The sequence below is a fragment of the Phyllostomus discolor genome, chromosome 15 (assembly GCF_004126475.2).
Source record: "Phyllostomus discolor isolate MPI-MPIP mPhyDis1 chromosome 15, mPhyDis1.pri.v3, whole genome shotgun sequence".
Lineage (NCBI taxonomy): Eukaryota > Metazoa > Chordata > Mammalia > Chiroptera > Phyllostomidae > Phyllostomus > Phyllostomus discolor.
This window is the reverse complement of record NC_040917.2, coordinates 1973857-1993573: the sequence shown is the minus strand read 5'-3', so window position 1 is coordinate 1993573 and position 19717 is coordinate 1973857. Positions and strand designations below refer to the sequence as shown.

At 45.7% G+C, this 19717-nt stretch overlaps 1 pseudogene and 1 gene segment (V, D, J or C); both read left to right on the top strand.

The window, feature by feature from the left end:
* The first annotated feature begins 6345 nt into the window (after positions 1-6345).
* LOC114489640 lies at positions 6346-7148 on the top strand (annotated as a pseudogene).
* A 7503-nt stretch (positions 7149-14651) lies between these two features.
* On the top strand, positions 14652-18472 carry LOC118498322. The segment is given in 3 exon segments: positions 14652-14782; positions 14868-15178; positions 18455-18472. Coding segments are annotated over 3 exon segments (375 nt in total).
* Positions 18473-19717: the final 1245 nt, after the last annotated feature.

The following is a 19717-nucleotide window of genomic DNA, read 5'->3' as shown; positions in this document are numbered from 1 at the left end:
ATCCCTTGTGATCCAAGGAGGCTGTGAGTGAGTTCTAAAAGGAACAGATGATTTCTCTCTTCTGTGCTTCAGAGATGATGTGACAGGTGCCATTGCTCAAGGTCTGGGATAGGAATTCAATGCAGACACAGCACCACAGAGACAGCTGACTTTCATTTTCTCCTGTTGAGGGAGACACTTTTCTGCCCATAGGATCTGACAGTGAGAAAAATGCACCATGGCATATGGACTCACTGTGCCCCATACAATCTTCATAGTCCTGGTTGAAGGGAATTGAAATGACATGTTGAAAGATGCATTTTGTGCACATGAGAGGATAAATGTGTGAGGACTGGAGTGCAGGAATCATGAACGTGTTCTCACACTCACCACAAGGGACCCAAGGACATTTCCACTTCTCAGACTCTGTCACTGTGCATGGTGTTGAGGAAGGAGGCATGGAGGAGTGTTCACGTAGGACCAGACAACTCTCCTCACACCACCTCACTTTCTCATTTCCTACAGGATTCACTGGGCCTGGTCCTGCATGGGTGAGAACCAGGTTTCCCTAAGCAAGCAAGGCTCAGTGAAATATGTATTTCAATTTTTATGTCAGAGTTCAAACTGGATTGAGAGGGTAGACTGTGCTTTTACCCCATTTTTGTACAGTCGAAGGTGCACAGAAGAAACCACAGGGAGATTACCTAATGGCATTTTTGTTTAGGAATAAGTATAAAATGGAACGTTGTTATTTACACGTTAGAAATATAAAAGTGGGTTGGAATCCTTCTTGCCGAACCGAAACATTTGCTCTTCATTCTCATGTTCCAGAGTCGCCCAGATGTTACACAGTGAAGGTGAGCTCTACCCTCTTCTGTTCACACAAGCCAAGTTTCATCAGCTCTCATCTCCCTTGGGGCCTTGTTTCTCCAGGACAGAGCAGGTGCAGGCCTCTGTCAGGAATGTGGAATTGACACTGGACTCCTCCTGAGTGGAAACCAAGAACAAGTTCTGTCATGTCCTGGGATGGACTGTGTTTTACTCCCTTCCATGGTGCAGTTGGTCAGTTGTCATTCCAGACTGGCACTGGGGATCACTGCGCATGACAGTGTGGTGCAGGGTGAGTGTGAAGCACAGACCCATGAGATGTGCTGGACCTCACTCCCAGGTCCACAGCATCTCTGCCTCCCAAGGTTCTGTGACCGGGCTTGTGTTCCCATTGGAAAGTGAAGACAGAGGGTTAGTACCTTCGACCAAGTTGTGTATCTGGGATTTACAGTGATGACCCGAGAAAGATGTAGATTCTGTCTGAAGCCCTTTCTAGGACCTCCAAAAATACATCTCTTCACACATTTTATGTATTTTCACATATAATTGAGGACTTTTTACATTTTAGAGGACATGTGTCAACACCCACAGTGAACAAGACCAACTGGAATTGTTGGAGGGACAGACACAGGTCAGTGGGACAGGGTGCACGTGGCCTCAGAGGACACCTGATTGTACTGGGACTCATAGGGGAAGTGCAGACTGAGGAAGTCAACACTGTTGGGGACCACGCTGTGGTTTCAGAGATTATAGCTATCCCTTGAGAGCAAGCTTTGAAAGGAGCTGGCAAGTCTCCCCAGAAAACCAGGTCATAATGCAGGTGGCAGGCATGACTGGATTCTAACACCAAAGATCCCATGGGAATCAAGGATGAAATGTATATGTTTGCCCTCTGAATCCAGCTCTGCTCAGTTATAAGCCCTGCTAGTATACCCCAGATGTTTGAGTTCAGGCATAAGGAGTGAAACTCTCTGCTTCATGATATACACCTAAAGTACAAAACTACAGTCATATTCAGTTCATTCTGTCCCATAATAAAATTTATTTGTGCTGATTATTTGCCAGTATTTCTACAAATCCACTTATTCCATAGAGTTCTAGTAATCTTTATCCTGTTCAAAAATGTGATCTGAAATTTTTTCTCAGCAATACTACATTTAGAGTGCTGTAATCATTTACATGGATCTTTCTGAAAATGTAACATGTGCAAATATATGAGGATAAATCAATGACTGTTCCTAAATGACAAAAATAGGAACTTAAAATGACCTAAATGTAGATCTGATAATAATGTGATTGACAGAGATGTGTTTTTCTGTAACAAATTCTTAAAGTATCTTAAAATTACAAGTGAAATTATATCAGAACTTTATAGTATGTTGGAATTTTTTTATAACCTTGATACACACATTTTAAGATAAGGGGATATGTAGCTATAGATATAGATACACACACAATATATCCTTAGTCATATTCATTCGTGTGTGTGTGTGTGTGTGTGTGTGTGTGTGTGTGTAAATATATATAATCTCCTTAACAAAATATTTTCAATTTTCGTGGCTGGTGTAGCTCGGTGCTACAGCATACTGGGTTGATAGCCAGGCACAGAGGAGAGGGTACAGAAGACTCAACCACACACTGATATTTCTCTCATTCTCTTTCTCCCTACCCTTTCCAGCACTCCACAAATAAATAAATAAAATGTTTTTTTTAATTAAAAATATTTTCATTTTATAACCAATCCAAGGTACCCACTGTCCTGGGGGTTAGGGGTGGACACATGGAAGAGTGTGCAGGTAGGATAACACAAGTCTGCCCACGTCATCTCACCTTCCCTTTTCCTACAGGGTGCAGTGGGCCTGGTCCTGCTGGAGTGAGAATCAGGTTTCCCTAAGCAAGGAAGGTTCAGTGAACTACACATTTCAGCCTTTATGTCAGAGCTCATCCTGGATTGTGAGGGTGGACTGTGCTGTTAGCCCATCTTGTACAGGCAAGGGGGCACTGAGCAGTCCAGAGCAAGGTTACCTGACAACATTTTTGTTTGTGAATAATAATAAAATGAAGCACTCTTTCTGACAGGTTAGAAAAATAAAAGTGGGTAGAAATCCTTCATGTTGAACTGAAGAATTTGCTCTTTGTTGGTATGATCCAGAGTTGCCCAGATGTTACCCAGTGGACACGAGCTCTTCCCACTTCTGCTCACACAACTCACATTCCCTGTGGTCTTGGCTCCCTCAGTGCTGCGACCAGCACGGCTAGATCAGTCAGGTCCTGAGGGAAGGTGATGGGGGATTAAGAAATAAAGAGACAGAGTGAAAGCAGGGTCAGTTGGAGTCCCTTCTCTGGGATGCAGAGGAGGGAACTGTTTATTGGTGAAGTCAGGCTATATATATTGAGCCAGCTTTGAAGTAGGGCATGAGAAAGACAAACCCCAAGCCTAGATACATTTTATTTTAAGCACATTTGCTGGTCCATCTTGGCACAGTGATATAGCAAGCAGCCAAGGCATTCTTTTCTTACAACAATCTATCAGGCAGTCTTCTGTGGGCTAGGGCCACTGTGCTTCCAGCTACCTGGGATGCATTATCCCGCTTGGCCCTCCACACTCAGGGCCTTATTTCAGCAGCAGAGAGAGGGTGCAACCCTCAGTAAGGGATGTGACATTGACAGTGGGCCCCTCCTGAGTGGGGAACTGAGAACAATATCAGCCTTATCCTGGTGTGGGCTGTACTGTCCTCCACTCCATGGCACCATCAGTCACTGGTCATTCCTGCCTGGCACTGGGGGACTCTATAGACAGTGGGATGGTGCAGAGTGAGTGAAGTACAGATCCATGAGAGGTGCTTGACCTCACCCCCACGTCCTCTGCATCTCCGACTACTGTGGTTCTGTGACCTGGCTTGTGTTTCCATTGGTAACTGAGGATGGTGAGACCCTTCGATGAGTGTTCATGAGCCTGGACTTACCCTGATGACCCAAGGAAGATGCAGATTCTCGCTGAAACCCTTTTCAAGCATTTCCAGAAATCCAGCTCATCACACATTTTATATTTTCAGATAAAATTGAGGACTTTGTACCAGTTGGAAGAGACATGTCAACACCCACAATGAACAAGACCCAGGGCCATTGCTGGAGGGATCAACACAGGTCAAAGGATCAGGCTACATGTGACCTTGGAGGAGGCCAGTGTGAACTAGGACTGCCCCAGAAATCAGAGATCGAGAAAGTCAATATATTACCTCCTACCCAAAATTGTAGTGAGTTTTGTATTTGAGGGATTCATTAAAAATTCACAGAAAAGCACAAAATGTAAGAATGTAATAAATATGTGTATTCTATAAGTAGTTGAAAAAGAAGATACAACAAAGATTTACTTCACAATATTAATATGACTTCCAGAATTATAAAACTTTCAACATCAAGAATCAGGGGAATTGACCTCCGAATACTTTAGAGGCAGGGGGTCAGGTACAAGGAACATTTTGATTAATTAAAGCAAAATAAATGGGTGTTCATGAAGGACTGTGCTTTAATTGGGGTTATATTTACAGCAAGGCTGACACAGCCAGGGACTGAATAGGGTCTGAGAAATGCAGAGTTGGACAGTTCCATCCTGTGTGAACATCACAGCGTCATTCCCCACACCTGGATGGATCAGCCACCACTGTGACTGCACAGGTTGTGCTGTAACATGACTCTGAAGTGCAGTAGGTTGTTTTATATGACCACCAGTAGTGCACACACCTGTGAGCAATGTGAGGAACTACCACATAGCAGCAGCAATGATGTCCCAGCTGAGAGGGATCCTGGGCCCCACCAGGATCTCATGGGACCACTGTCGGATGCCTGGTCTCTTGTTGCCCACAAAGCTGCATGTGTGCATCAGTGCAGAGGAGACTGTGGATGCAGGGCGTGGCAATGGCAGATATGCTCAATGAGATGCTTCAGATTTAAAATGACTTCTGGAGAAAATCTCCTTCCCTTTTAATAGCAACTTGAAAGACAACTGAAAGTGGGATAAGAGTGATCAGCTATTCCTGTCCTGCATTTCTAGTTATGATCAAAGAGATGAGCACCCAGTGGGACCTCACTCTGAAGGAAGTTTCCCTGGTGTCTGTGGAGCACCTGTCGGGCAGTGAGCTTCTCTGCACATGACTCTCATCGTTTGTGAATCAGCATCGCTACTCCTCTCCACAATCACAGGGAAACTGCATTCTTCATACAAATGTCAGGGAATACAGGACATAATCTCACTGAGAGTGAGCTGTCTAGTGAATATGGAGATGAAACATTGGGGTAAGATATTGATGAATTAAATATAGCTAAAATTAGCCCTGACTGGTGTGGCTCAGTGGATGGAGTGCTGGCCTGCAAACCAAAGTGTGGGCAGTTTGATTCCCAGTCAGGGCATATCCCTACATTATGGGCCAGGTACCCACTAGGAGGCACACAAAAGGCTACAATACTTAATGTTTCTTTCCTTCTCTCCCTCCCTTCTCCTTTGTTTAAAAATAAATACATGAAATGTTTTAAAAAAAATGTAGCCAAAATCCAAATCCTTTGCCCCACCCAGGTACTATTAAGGGAATGAAAAGACCAGCATAGAGTGGAGAACATATTTTCAAACGCTATGTCTGAAAATATTGTATCCTGAATATAGAGGAATTTCCATGTAGAGCAGGAGCCCAGGAGCCTCAAGATACAGGGACCAGCCATCTCAGGGAGGCTGGAGATGGAGAGGGTTCCATTGAGGAGCACAGTGACCTTGCCTCTGGGAAACCTATGGACGTGGCCCTTCCCACTCTGCTGCCTCTGAACACAATGGAATCTTAGTGCCAAAATCTTAGAATGTGGATCAGCAGTGATTCTCTCACATCATCTGTTCAGTAATTGGATGACACTGCACCATAGAGAGGTGTACTGCTGCTTTGTTTTTCATCTCCCACACAAAAAGTGTGCTTGTCTCTGATGTCATTTGTGAGGGCTCTCTGCTGCGGGCCTCAGCGCCTTAATGGACACTTAGCACAGAAAGCCTGGGACATAAATGCAACACTCACAGAACAAGGAACAAGGGGCCCCACCCAGCCTCTATATTACTCATATAAAAGTGGTCACAGGTGTTTGAGTTACAGAAAATGGGTTCTCTGAAGAAAGTGCCCTTTATATCAGGGTCTTACTTATAACTAACCTGAAACAAACATATTACTAAATATAAAATTATGATTATAAGCTTTTCCCAAGTGTGGATACATTCATGTTGTATTTTTAAGAGTTTGGACAAAATCTAATCCCTTATAATATCTACAAGAAAACACATGAGATCCCAAATCTCCTTTTGCATGCAGAAGGGCATGGCCATCCTAGACCTATTTGCAGTGAGGCTCACAACCTACGTGTCATCTTGTCCCAGGTCACACAGAGCATGTGGTCAGGAGAAGAGATACCCAGAGGGGAACCTGGCTCAGTGCCTCTCCACTTATAAGAACAGAGTCCCCCACATGCAAATTTCTCTCCAGCTCCAGGGTAAAAACTCCCCTGGGCTTTGGGGCTCATCACTCTCTCCTCACACGGGGCGGAAGTCTCTGGGGAAGACAGAGCTGTGCTCTAGAGAAGATGCGGCTGCTGGGTCTCCTCCTGTGCCTGGTGACAGCCCCCCAGGGTGAGTGTCTCACATGTCGGACACAGGTCTCTGGGATGGTGGTGACTATACATGATTGACAGGAACTGATGTCCCTTGTCCCCAGGTGTCCTGTCCCAGTTGCAGCTGCAGGAGTCTGGCCCAGGACTGGTGAAACCCTCACAGACCCTCTCCCTCACCTGCACCGTGTCTGGTGGCTCAGTCACCAGCAGTTACTACTGGAACTGGATCTGCCAATCTCCAGGGAAGGGGCTGGAATGGATGGGGTACTGGACAGGGAGCACAAGTTACAACCCAGCTTTCAAGGACCTGAATCTCCATCACTGCTGACACATCCAAGAACCAGTTCTCCATGAAACTGAGTTCTGTGACCACCGAGGACACAGCTTTGTATTACTGTGCAAGAAACACAGTGAGGGGAAGTCAAGTTGAACCCACACACAAACTTCCTTGTAGGTGACAGCAGGGCTGTGCTTCAGGGGGCACTCAGGACACAAAGTGGCGCTCAAGACCCAGATATCAAAGCATCCATAGCAGGAGGAGGGGAAGGTGGAGGCTACACTCTGGATTATTCTATAGTCTGGCTTTCCCCTTCATCTGACATCTGCTTCTGCATCTTCTCCAGAATCAGGATCAGGACACCAACAGACGAGACAACTCAGCAGAAAATGGCAGCTCCCAGGGCTCCCCTGCCACCAGCTAGCAGAGCAGTGGTCAGTACTGAGAGAGAAGGCCTGGTGATGGGGGTGCTCATTATCCCAGCTCTGTGGACACAGCAAGGTGGCCACAGTCCCTGTGTAAACGGAGGGTGGTTCCCCCCAAATTAGCTTCAGATGTGGAGTCTGATGATGCCCACACACTGAAGGATCCAATGAAGTTCTGTTCTGACTTGACCAAGTCTCGGGAGGGCCAGTCAGGCCTCTCCAGCAGGGGTGAAGTGGCTTCAAGGAGGCAGACCAGGAGCTTGCCTCAGTGCTTTTGTGGTCAGAGGGTGAGGGATCTCATGTTGTGTTGGGACTTGAGTGGATTGACTCTCCCACCAGGGACAAAGGTGCGATCACTCAGGCTTTTTTAATTCACCACGTCCATATGAGGGCAGATGGTGATGGGGAGTTGAGACTTGAAAGCTCCCAGACATCCAGCTTCAAAACCTGAGGTCAGACTCCTGAGTCCACCCAGCAACAACAATAATAAGGGAAGGGAGGTCGTCAGGCACTGGGGTGTGCAGCATCAGGGACTGTGAGCAAGCAGGCAAGAACAGACCAGGGATTAGACAGGGGTCTGGGTGAGACATCTTGAGTGTCATTTTCCACTGTCTGTGATTTTTCTCACTTCACCAAAGGAGCCACCTCCTTCCATGGACTGCAGCTTCTGGAGGGTCCGAGAGTCCTGAGTTAGACATCCTGCACTGGAACCACTCTCATAGTAGTGCAGTTCACATTTGCTCCTTGAGATGTAAAGTGTGAAACCCAGGGACTATGTGGAGTTTTGCTGTGGCCTTTGTCATTAACTAACACAATAAGGTCTCCCCGTGATCTTCATCAGCCATTTCCCCTGAGCCCTCATTCAGCAGATGAATCTCCTAGTGGAAGATGATCAAGACACTATTGAGGACGGTGTGTGGGGAAAATGTCGTGAGTCTCCTGAGAGTGTGGGATACCTGGATCATTTAACAGTTAATTTAGGGCTTCACTTAACTGGTAGTGTCCTCATATTTTTTTAAACATTATTTGGGGGATTCCATGGTTGTGTTAGAAACTAGTGGACTGGGTTAGGCAGATTGCCCTACCTAATGTGGGGGCCCTGCCCAATTGTCAAAGGTTTCAGGGGATTAATGTGACAATCCTGTCTGATGGCCTTGGAACTGGAACACCCACAAGAGCTTTACTCTGACTCCAGCTCCCAGGGTACACGGGCTCCTCCTGTGTCTCAGGCCAGCCATCTTGGACTGAAACTGACCTTGAGACTCCTCTGTGACCCTCACATTACCCTTGCTCCTTGAATTCCCCTGAACTTCATTCTCTCAGGATCTGTTATTCCCTCGGAGTCACAGTGCAGAGGTGGGCTGTGTGTCCCCATTCCAGGGAGTCCAGGCTGAGGCAGGTGTGACCTGGAGGTGGACCTGGTCCCTGTCAGACTCAGGGTTGCATCAGCCCAGCCCCCATCACACAGGCTGTGTCTCCACCTCCCTTTTCTCTGTATCCTGGTGCTTCCAGGATGGATGGGAGACCATGATGGGTGACCACCAGCACACTATGGAAATCATTATCATTAGTCCTAACAGCACAGCCTCTGGTCAAAGGTGCTTCCTGTCCATTCCCTGTGATCATGTGTTAACCCCATTCATACAAGTTTGTTGTCCACCTTTCTTGTGCCTTTTTCTGATCAGAAAAACATCAAAGACATCAGTTTACAGCAACTGAACTCTTATGAAAATGAAAGGCGAAATAGGATACTCAATAAGAAACATCTGTTCCATCCACTCCGCAAAATGTTGTTCACCTAAAAAGAGGAGAATGTGGACAGATGCAAGCACATGCTTGAACCTTGGAGACACAAAGCCCAGAGAAACACACCCCTCTCAGAATCCTGACAGCTGCGTGCTTCCACTTCTGTGAGAGATGGAGTGGTCAGATATGTTCACTCCACACTGCATAAGGATAAGATGGATAATGTGATGACTTCACTTACATATCTGATGATTAACTCCCATCATTTCATGTAGACACAAATAAGCAAAAAGGAAGAGAATAGAATACAAGAATATAGAGGAAGAAGAAGGTAAATGTGGGTTTCCTTGTACTGAGAACTGTTAGGATCTACTCTCATTAGGAACTTCCACACACACCATAGAGCAGTTATAAATCTACTCATCATGCCATCAACTAAATCCTAAGGACTTCCTTATCCTGTAGATGGAAGTTTATACCATCAGGTCGTCAACACCCAAATCTCCCCCTGCACAACCCATTTTCTGCTCATCACACATACGATCTTCTTAATGTTTTTTTTTTTTTTAAATCCACATACACGTGACATCACACTGTATGTTTTACTTTTGTGCCTCACTTATTTTCACTACCATTATGTCCTCAAGGTCCATTTACTATTTCAGTAATGTGGGGTTTTCATTTTTTAACGATTTTATTTATTTATGTTTAGAGAGATGGTATTGAAGGGAAAAAGAGAAGGAGAGAAAAACCAGTGTGTGGTTGCCTCTTTTATGCCCATTACTGGGGGCATGGTCAGCAACCCAGGCATGTGCCCTGACCTGGAATCAAACTACCAACCCTTGGGTTCACAGGCTGTCACTCAATCCACAGAGCCACACAGACTGGGGCAGATTTTCCTTTTTGTGGCACATAATATTCCATTATCTGTGCTTTCTTTGTTTTTAGTATTTTATTTATTTATTTTTAGAAAGGGACAGGGAGGAGAAAGAGAGAGAGAAACATCAATGTGTGGTTGCTGGAGGTCATGGCCTGCAACTCAAGCATGTACCCTGACTGGGAATCGAACCTGCGGCAATTTGGTTTGCAGCCCATGCTCAATCCACTGAGCTATGCCAGCCAGGGCCATATGTATGCTTTCTTTGTCCATGTCTTGGCTGCTGTATATAATGTGAATATTAATGTGATTTAAGTCTTGGAGAGATTCTGAAGTACATACCAATGTGCAGCTGCTCCCCAGCAGGGTAATACAGCACATCTAAAGAAATATTCATCATACGGTATTTCTCTGGGAAGATCGTGAGCCATTTGTGTGCGTGTTGATTGATCATTCTTTAATCCCATCTGCCTGAAAAGTTTTAATGTCTTGCTTGTAAATCTCAGGAAGGAGCATGTCTCTTCTCTGTCCCCTGAATAGGTTAAAAACACCTGGAGATGGGGCACATGCTCCCGTGGGACCTGAGAGGATGCTGTTTCCTTCTAGTAGAAAAAGTTTATTGGGTTGGCAATTTATAGAACAAGACCTCTTCCAGCAGAAGAATGGAGTATTCATACAAACAGAGAAAGCGGTGTGATAACTTTAATCTCTGAGTGGACATTTAATGACTTGTGATATGCTTGTTGTTGCATTTGTCTCATTACCCCTTTCACCAGGACTGAATTTTCATAATTAGTTTGATGTTTTAAACAGACTACATGTGTCCCAAGTATATCTTTGGTTCCCATGGAGAAATACTGATGTTTTGGGAGGTATCTGCAGGAGACCCTGGACCCTCACCTCCATTATCCTAGTCAACATGGCAGCCCACCATCTGCCTATGTGAACCTTTTTACTCATTTGTCTTCACATGCCTGCTGCCAGGCACCTGAGATTTCAGTCTTGGGGGTCATTGATCCATGGCCTCTCTTTCTTTCTGTGATTTTGTCTAACTAGCTATTCTCTTTCCAGCTCAAGAATTTTGACTCTGAATCCGTTTAGGGAAAAAAAAAATGGTGCCAGATCATTTCTGTAACTGCTTCCTGCTGAAGAGGGATGACACTTCTCTTCAGAGCCAATAAATCCTTGCTCTCAGAGGGGAGGTGTGGCCTGGGCACAGACAAAGGTGCAGATGGTGCCTGGAAGTGGTGCTCCATGAGTAGGAGTGGGGCTTTAGAATGGAGGAGTCAAATTGTGTGACTAATCTCAATATTACTGAAGAAGCCAGAAAAAGTAGGATTTAGTTATGTTTATAAGTTAAAAAAAATTGAAGGCAATTCACTTAACTAGAGTTTAATGTCCATAATTGGGCTGTACAGAATCTATTGAAACATAAATTCTCTACATAGATTCACATTCATTAAAAAAAAAGAAAGAAAGGATAATTCATTTAAAGCATTAAGTTTCAATTCTGCCTCATTATTTGCATAAACATAACAGGGATAACAATTGACTTTCTTAAATATGTAGGCTCTCTTAAATGTGCTTTGCTGGTGGCCTCTTATAAGAAATTGCCAGGATGAGTTTTAATTCACCCCATGAAAGGAGGAAGTCAAGCCACATTGTTGCTATTAGGTTTTACCTGCTACGCCTGTAACTTTCAGTGAGTTCCTTAAGTTCTTCAGGTCTTCCAAAATGTCCTGAGCTCTCCCCTGTGATCTCCCAGGAAATCAACCTTCCCTCCTTGCTTGGATAGACTGCCATGAACCTTCCAAATAAGCAAGGCACCAGGCCCTTTCTACAAGTTGCTTTTATTAGCTTCAAAGTCATTCTTCATTCCTTAAAGCTTTTTCTGACATCCAGAGTCTAGGCAGGTCTCTCTTGGACATGACATTCCATTCAAAGTCTTAGTAGATAAAATCACAACTGAGAAATGCTTTTATGTGTCCTATTATGAATAAATCAGGTTCCTGCTTTATTTATTAAAATGAATATATTGTCATGGATATAATAATATATATTATTATATAATAATATATAATAATATAATAAGTCTTAATAAGACTTAATTCATAAGTCTTTACAAATTCCAGAAGGAACAAACAGGAGCAATATGTGAATTCCTATCTATTTATCATTAAAGTATAATTTACCAAACTGCTTTAAGAAAAATGCTCAGTGTCTTATGTCTGAAAAAAAAAAAACATGATTAAAAATTATCAATATGTTCAGCAACAGTTAAACAACTACAATAGTCTTCAGTTCATGTTGCCCCATAATATTTTTGTGTTGTTTATTGGCCAGTATTTCTATAAATCCAGTTATTCCATAGAGTTCAGTTATCTTTAACTGTTCAAAAATATGATCTGAAAATTTATTCTCAGAAATATGTACTATACAAGAAGTCATAGTCCTTTGCATGGTTGTCTCTGAAGATGTAACGTATTTGTGAATGCATAAGGATCAAATTGTGCCTAAGGGAGGCAGTTTCCCATAACCTCGAGTACAGGTCTGACAAACAGTGTTCTCATAGCCCTGAGATTGTGTCTGATAAATGGTTCCCATAGCCTTGAGTGGGTCTGCATGCACACAATGCAGCTCTGTTGTACAATCTGTTGGCTTCTGGGTGGCTTTGTCTATATTTGAGTATACAAGGGAGTTGGGACGTCATGCCGGGCACACAGAGAGAGGGCAGGAGACACACAGGTGACACACAGGGACAAGTAGGGAGACACACAGCTAGCAGTGTGTGTGGATTGCCAACCTTTGAATAAAGGCATGCAACACATTTGAACATTCCCACAATTTCCATATGTCTAAATCCCATGAACCTATCTGACATTGAATGGTTGCAACACATCATGTGTTAGATGCATGTGTGGGGACAAGAAGAAAGGGTGAGTCATGTCCTAAGAGGGTGAAGAACATTTCAAAGATGCAGACGACTCTTTAAAGGTGATGCAAATAGTGTGGTGTCACATTAGTTCCCATCATTCTCTAACTCAAGGTTTCACAAAAATGATGTTGGGGATGCACAATTGTCCATGACACTCAACAGCCACAGGACCACACTGCACAATGTGGACCCTTCTTTCTCAGGAAACACTTTGTCCCCATGAATTGTCTCTGTTCCGTGTCCCTGAGTCAGGTACCAAACACTTCCCTCTGCTCTCACCTGATATGTGAGTGAGACAAATGACAAGACCTTCAACTGGCTCCTCTTATCTGGAGTCATGGTGTCTAAATCTCTTTAAAAACTGGGATGCAGAGATGCCCAAGTTCACCTGGAATGCATCTCTGGGCATCATTGCAGGGACAGGTGAGGGAGAGGATGACATGTCCAGACTGAGAGACCCCAAGGTTAGATCAGATTACACATCACAGGGCAGCCCTGGCCATGGAGGGAGACTCAGGATCCTCCCTCACATTGGGGCAGGGGACAGGAGTGGGTTACAGAGCACAGCTGTCCCTTGCGGCAATGGTGTGCTTCTCACTGAAAGAGTTGTTGCCACTGCTTCTCTTCCTAGGAATCCACCTCTGCCCGTCATGCTGGTCACTCTTGGTCACTACCCAGGGCTCCTCACAGCTGTCACCCAGCACTTTCAAGATATTGGTGCCATCCCCAACACAGACATCACCTTGGTTCCATGTGGCTGCACCAACCCCTCGCTCTCAGTGCTCCTGTCAACAAAGGAGCAGTTTCCTGAGAACTTTATCACCTACAGAAATCTCAGGCCTGGTCCATGGGTGTCCTCAGTCTGTCAGATGTGCCCCAGTCCTCACTGTGCCCTGTTAAATGATGGGACTGTAGTGGGAATGTTCTGTGTATAGAGAGTGAGTGAGACTGGGGAAGTAAACATGGTTTCAATTGTTCACCAGGCAGTTAAATCCAATCATGCATGTCCACTCAATTTTTGAATCTAATGAAAGATTCTCCTAGTCTGCACTCTGTTTTCACTCCATATGTAACCTTGGCCCATCATGAGTTCCAGTCCTCTTCCCAGGACATCAGCCTCCAGATATTTACTCCAGGGCCTCAGGTGAATGGGGGAAGGGAGGTTCCAAGCTGATTCCCTATGACTAGGAGTTGGGTTAGATAATTAACACACATCTCAGAACCCCTGGTGGCAGTCAGTACCTGTGTCTCTGGGAGAAGGTGACCCCTGGGTCTCAGAGCCTCAGTTGGTCTAGGAACCCTGGGCACCTCCTGAGTGGCTCACCTGAGGGAAACAGCTGCACTGCCCTGGGGGAAGTGATCCTAAAGGAAGGACCCAGCATGTGTAGCACCTGTGACAGCTGCAGGGCCAGGGCTGGACTCTGGGCAGCAGGCCCTTACCAGAGTGTCCTGTTCCCTGCAGCTGGACTGAGGCACAGAGGCTGCACCTGCACCACCACCTGCAGTCCCTGGACACCTCATCCTGGTGAATGGAAAGGCTCTTCTTCACTTTGTAATAATTACCACATGAAATATATTATTTTACATGAAATTATGATTATCTAGTCTGGAAATGATGAGTCTACTTCATGTCATTCCTAGGACTGGGGAGATGTTTGGGCATAATGTTAATTAGTTTTTTTATACACAAAATTAAAATAGTGTGATCCTCTCATCTTGATCAGCATTAATTTTTAAACATAGAAAAATGGGTAGTGTCTTGCCCTGAGTTCAAGGCATTTAATAAACTAAGCACTCTCCCATGCCTAACCAATGCCATCGAGTCCAAAAGAAGAAATGTGCTCAGATCCCAGAAGGACATAGGACAGTGACCTCAGTCCTTCCCCACTTATGAGAACAGAGCCCTCTGGCATGCAAATTTCTCTTCCAGCTGCAGGATACATCTTCCCCTGGGCTGTGGGGGCTCACAGCTCTCTCCTCACACAGGGCAGAGATCTCTGGGGAAAGTAGAACTGTGCTCTAGAAGAAAATGAGACTGCTGGGTCTTCTCCTGTGCCTGGTGACAGCCCCCCAGGGTGAGTGTCTTGGGTGTCAGATGTAGGTCTATGGGACAGTGGAGAATGCACAAGACTGACAGGATCTCATATCCCTTGTTCCCAAGTGTCCGCTCTGAGGTGCAGCTGCAGGAGTCGGGCCCAGGAGTGGTGAAGCCCTCACAGACTCTCTCCCTCACCTGCACAGTCTCTGGTTACTCCATAACCACTAATTACTACTGGAGCTGGATCCGCCAGCTCCCAGGAAGGGGGCTGGAGTGGATCGGGTACATAAGTTATAGTGGAAGTACTTACTACAGTGCGTCCCTCAAGAGCTGCACCTCCATCTCCAGAGACACGTCCAAGAACCAGTTCTCCCTGCAGCTGACTTCCATGACCACCGAGGATACAGCTGTGTATTACTGTGCGAGAGACACAGTAAGAGGAAATAAATATGAGACAAGACACAAACCTCCCAAATGGAGACAGGAGGGCTGGGCTGCAGGGGGGCTTCAGGACACCAGGGGGCGCTCGCATAGCAGGCAGCACAGTGGAAAACAATACTGACCCTGGTCAACAGAATCTGACATCACACGACCACTTTTCTGAGTCCCCTCTTCCTGCATCAGACCCTGCTTATGCTCCTGAGGAGACACAGATCCAGTGACACCCATGGTTCAGACCTCGGCGCTCCTGGGTGTCGGCCTGTGGACTGTAGGTCAGTGAGACTTCCTCTACAAGTCAGGCCAGAGTTGTCTACACTGATTGGACAAGGGTATCCTTGAACTGTCCCCCCTCAAGACAAATCAGGACCTTCTCACCATAAACATTTCAGGTTCCAGGTGCTGGGAGAATAGGAAACAGCCAGGATGGGCAGTCTCCAGTCTTCACGTCAATTGTGTTTGCTTCTATTCTGTAATCAAAGTAGGTCACTTACCTAGTTCGAATGTGAGTAGGGATCCTGTCCAGGTACTAGGAAGAGAGGAGAAAAGAGACCTGCAGGTAATTACCATGAAAAGTGTGTGTGTGTGTGTGTGTGTGTGTGTGTGTGTGTGTGTGTGACTTGTTGAGCAGTACTAGTGCAGTGGAATTAGGACCCCATGCAAGGATACTCAAATGGGACCTTCAAGCAGAAGAACCCGAGGACATCAACTCCCAAACCCCCTGAGATCTTCTGGACTGAGAGGTGTTGGCTGAGTCGGTTCATCTGGCATGTCCAGCAAAGAGGCTCCCTGGCTGCTTCACAGTCCCTGGTGAAGGGGCTCCCTGCAGAATCACTGGGGTTTAGAAAGACTAAACGTCAGGTATGCTTAGATGTCTAAACACATGGTGTCCCAGAGGGAGTATCCTAAAATCATAATATAACGTTTAATTCTAAACTAGAGGTGCTGACAACTTATGTCCTGTGAGCCCAGACAGGACCTTTCCCTGTGGGGTATGGGATGGGCGGCAGGGGCACATGGGGCCAGTTGTCTCAGGGCTTCTGCCCCAGGACCAGGTGGAGAGGGGGCATGGGAGGTATTTCCTCTGAGGGCCTGAGTCTTCCTCTTTTCATAAAGAAAACATCTAAAATGAGGGGTAGGCATGAGGTGACTGTAAATATCCTGTTCTATCAGAAAATGTATTATACTTGATAAGACAAGAGAACCACAGTCAATGGGAGTAATTCAATGACTTCTTTATATCTTAATGTTAAGGAGCTGGAAACAGGGATGACCTTTAAATTTTTTCAATGCTGCATTCTGGAGACACACTGATTCAGGAATAAGATGTTAGGCATTAAAACCCAGACCTGGTCCAGGCAGACTCTGTTACACTCAAATGTGTTTCTCAATGAGGAGCATGTCCTGTGGGGGCTTGTTCCTCACTGGGAGGAGCTATGTCTGTACAGAGCTCAGGGAGCCAGCAGCAAGCATATATCCAATAACATTGAGACTTGGACCCTGACTCTCCCACTGAGAATGGTCCCTGTCTCCTGTACCCTCTCAAAGGTGGGGTCATATGACAGCCTTAAAGTGCCCTGGCTCATGAATATGCAAGTGAGGTGAGGTAGACTAGTTTAACCATGAGTCTGTCTGTGCCCTGAGAGCATCACCCACAGCCACACCCTTCCCTACATTATTAGTCCTGATGACACAGCCCTCACCATGGACTAGAGCTGGAGAACCCTTGTCCTGGTGCCAGTGGCTGCATGTATGGCTCTCCTCAGACCCTGGGTTGAGGAGTGGGCCAGAAGTACTCATGAGGAATTTTCACCCAGACTTGCCTCATCTCCACAGGTGGACACTCCCTCATGCAGCTGCTGCAGCCTTGTGATCAGCTGAGGAAGCCTGGGGCCTCAGTGCAGGTCTCCTGAAAGCTTTCTGTGTGGAGCTTCACCAGCTATGCATTGCTCTGTGTGGGAGAGGAGCAGGAGATGGGCTGTGGCATCTCTATGGCATCATAGTGTTTTTTCTGTCCTCCATCAGGGAGAGATCCTGAGAAGGCTACTCATCTCAGACCACAATTCTGTGAGTGTCCCTATCCCTGGGACTGTACTGATGTCATCACACAGCAGGGAGAATGGTGGAGATACTGTTGACAATGGAAGTCCAACATCCAATTTTCAATATGTTCCTATAACAACTGAACCAATCACACACCTGACACTGCCATCTACACGCATTTGTTCTTGGGCAGTCTGGAGGTCAGAGTGAATGTGTCAGCTGAAATGAGGTTAATTTACCATCCATGATAATTCATCCCCTTGCATGGAGTTCTTTTTTCCACTTTGCACATTGATACATTCAGTGTGTCAGCTTCAAGTTCAGTGAATGCCCACCAGGTATGACCTTAGTGACAGACTCCCATGGGTCACATGCAGACATGGATAGGGACAGTGAGAGGAGATGGTTCTTCTGAAATTAACTATTGAAGAACCACAGGGCCCACCTTACTCCTCTCCAGCTCCCTGATTAGAGCTACATCATATGTCCATGTACACACAGATCCTGATGGAGAGCATCAGCCTGGAGCGCCACTGAGAAAGGTTTAATATAAAGTTATAACCAACAGCTCCAGGAATGGGTTGTTATTTAATGATTTATCCATCCTGTAACCAATGGATAAAGAAAAAAATAGGCTCTTCATGCCAATTATGAATTTACTTCTATGTGTTACTTTCTGTTAGTGGTTTGCATCAAGTTTTCCATAATTAGATTCCTAATACTTCAAAGTTGTCACTTTACAAATTCTACTTATATCATCAACAAAGCAAATCTGGTCATGACTGAGTTTTTTCTCTGTCCCGAGTGTTTGAACATGGTTTTACCACAGAGAAAAAAATAATGAAGCAGTGAAGCTGCTGCACACTCACCACCAAACTCCCCTGAGTGAACATGACCTGGGAGCTCTGTCTGCTTCTGTGTAGAGTTCATGCTTCTGCCTCCCAATGATCCACACAGATGTTCCACCTCCTACAACACTGGGTTTACAAACTCTAGGTACAAACTCTGTACTCAGTTCATACTCTGGGTGCTTTGTAAGAAAAACAAGTTCAGATGGACATTCCCATCTCCTGAACTAGAATCTCTAGCACTTTTAGTTCTCCCTCTGCACGTGAGGGTTAGACTTTTGGTGAGTCCATCACTGGTGACTTTCAAAGGCAACTCTCATTTTAAATCCCTCTACTTTACAAAAATTTACCTTCCTAGCTCATGTACCCATCTCTTGGAGTACTGGGGTAGTGGATAAATTATCAGTTTAAATATGGGGAGTAATTCTCAACAGATATGACCCTTGGAGAAAGGACACTCTGGGTCCATGTCCTTCATGTCACTCTCCAGCCTAAGAGTCCCATATATAGTAGGAGGGCATGCAAATAGGGCCCCTCTGCTCATGAAAAGCAGCCCATCCCCAATCCTGCAGCTCTAGGACAGGATCTGAGCCCAGGATTTTCAGGTGTCCCCAGTGCCTGCTCAGGACAGAACACAGACCACTCACCATGGAGTCTGGGCTCAGCTGGGTTTTCATTGTTGTAATTTTGAGAGGTAATTTATGGAGAATTAGAGACACTGAGTATGTGAATGGATATGACTGATAGAAACCGTGGATGGGTGACAGCCTCCTGATCTGGCATCTTTGTGTTTGCAGGTGTCCAGAGTGAGGTGCAGCTGGTGGAGTCTGGGGGAGGCTTGGTAGAGCCTGGGGGGGTCACTTAGACTCTCCTGCAAGGCCTCTGGATTCACTGTCAGTAGCCACGATATGAACTGGGTCCGCCAGGCTCCAGGGAAGGGGCTGGAGTGGGTCTCATACCTTAGTATTAGTGGTAGCATATATTAAGCCAACTCTGTGAAGGGCCGATTCACCATCTCCAGAGACAACGCCAGGAACGAACTCTACCTGCAAATGAACAGCCAGAGTGCTGAAGACACGGTCATGTATTACTGTGCAAGTGACACAGGGAGGGGAAGTCAGGGTGAGCCCAGACACAAACCTCCTTGAAGGAGTTAAGAGGGCTGGGCTATAGGGGACGCTCAGGCCACCAGGGGGCGCTCAGGTCACACTGGGCTCAGGGATCAGCTGGGGAGCAGCTGCAGATGCAGTTTAAGGGCTTGTTTCCTGGCCAGTGTGGAGTTAACGCTCCACACAGAATTTTCTCTCTCGAAGCCTCCCTCCCTTCAAGATTCTGTGTTGACTTCCTATATATCTGAATTTCAGAGGTTTGTTGTCATAAGAGGAAAACATTCTCACATGCTCCGAAGTCAGTCTCATACATGTGCTTCCTGCTCTCCTAATGAATCATCAGTGAGCCATGAAACCCTCTGACCCACATCAGCTGATTCAACCAGAGGGTTTTCAGCACTCAAGAGTGCAGCAGCTCCACCTATCCCAGAGTCCAAGCAGACCAACAGCAGGACATGTGCTTGCTGGACAGCAGGCACCACAGACATATGAACCTAATGCCCAGAACAAAAAATCTGGTGGTGATGGAGGTTG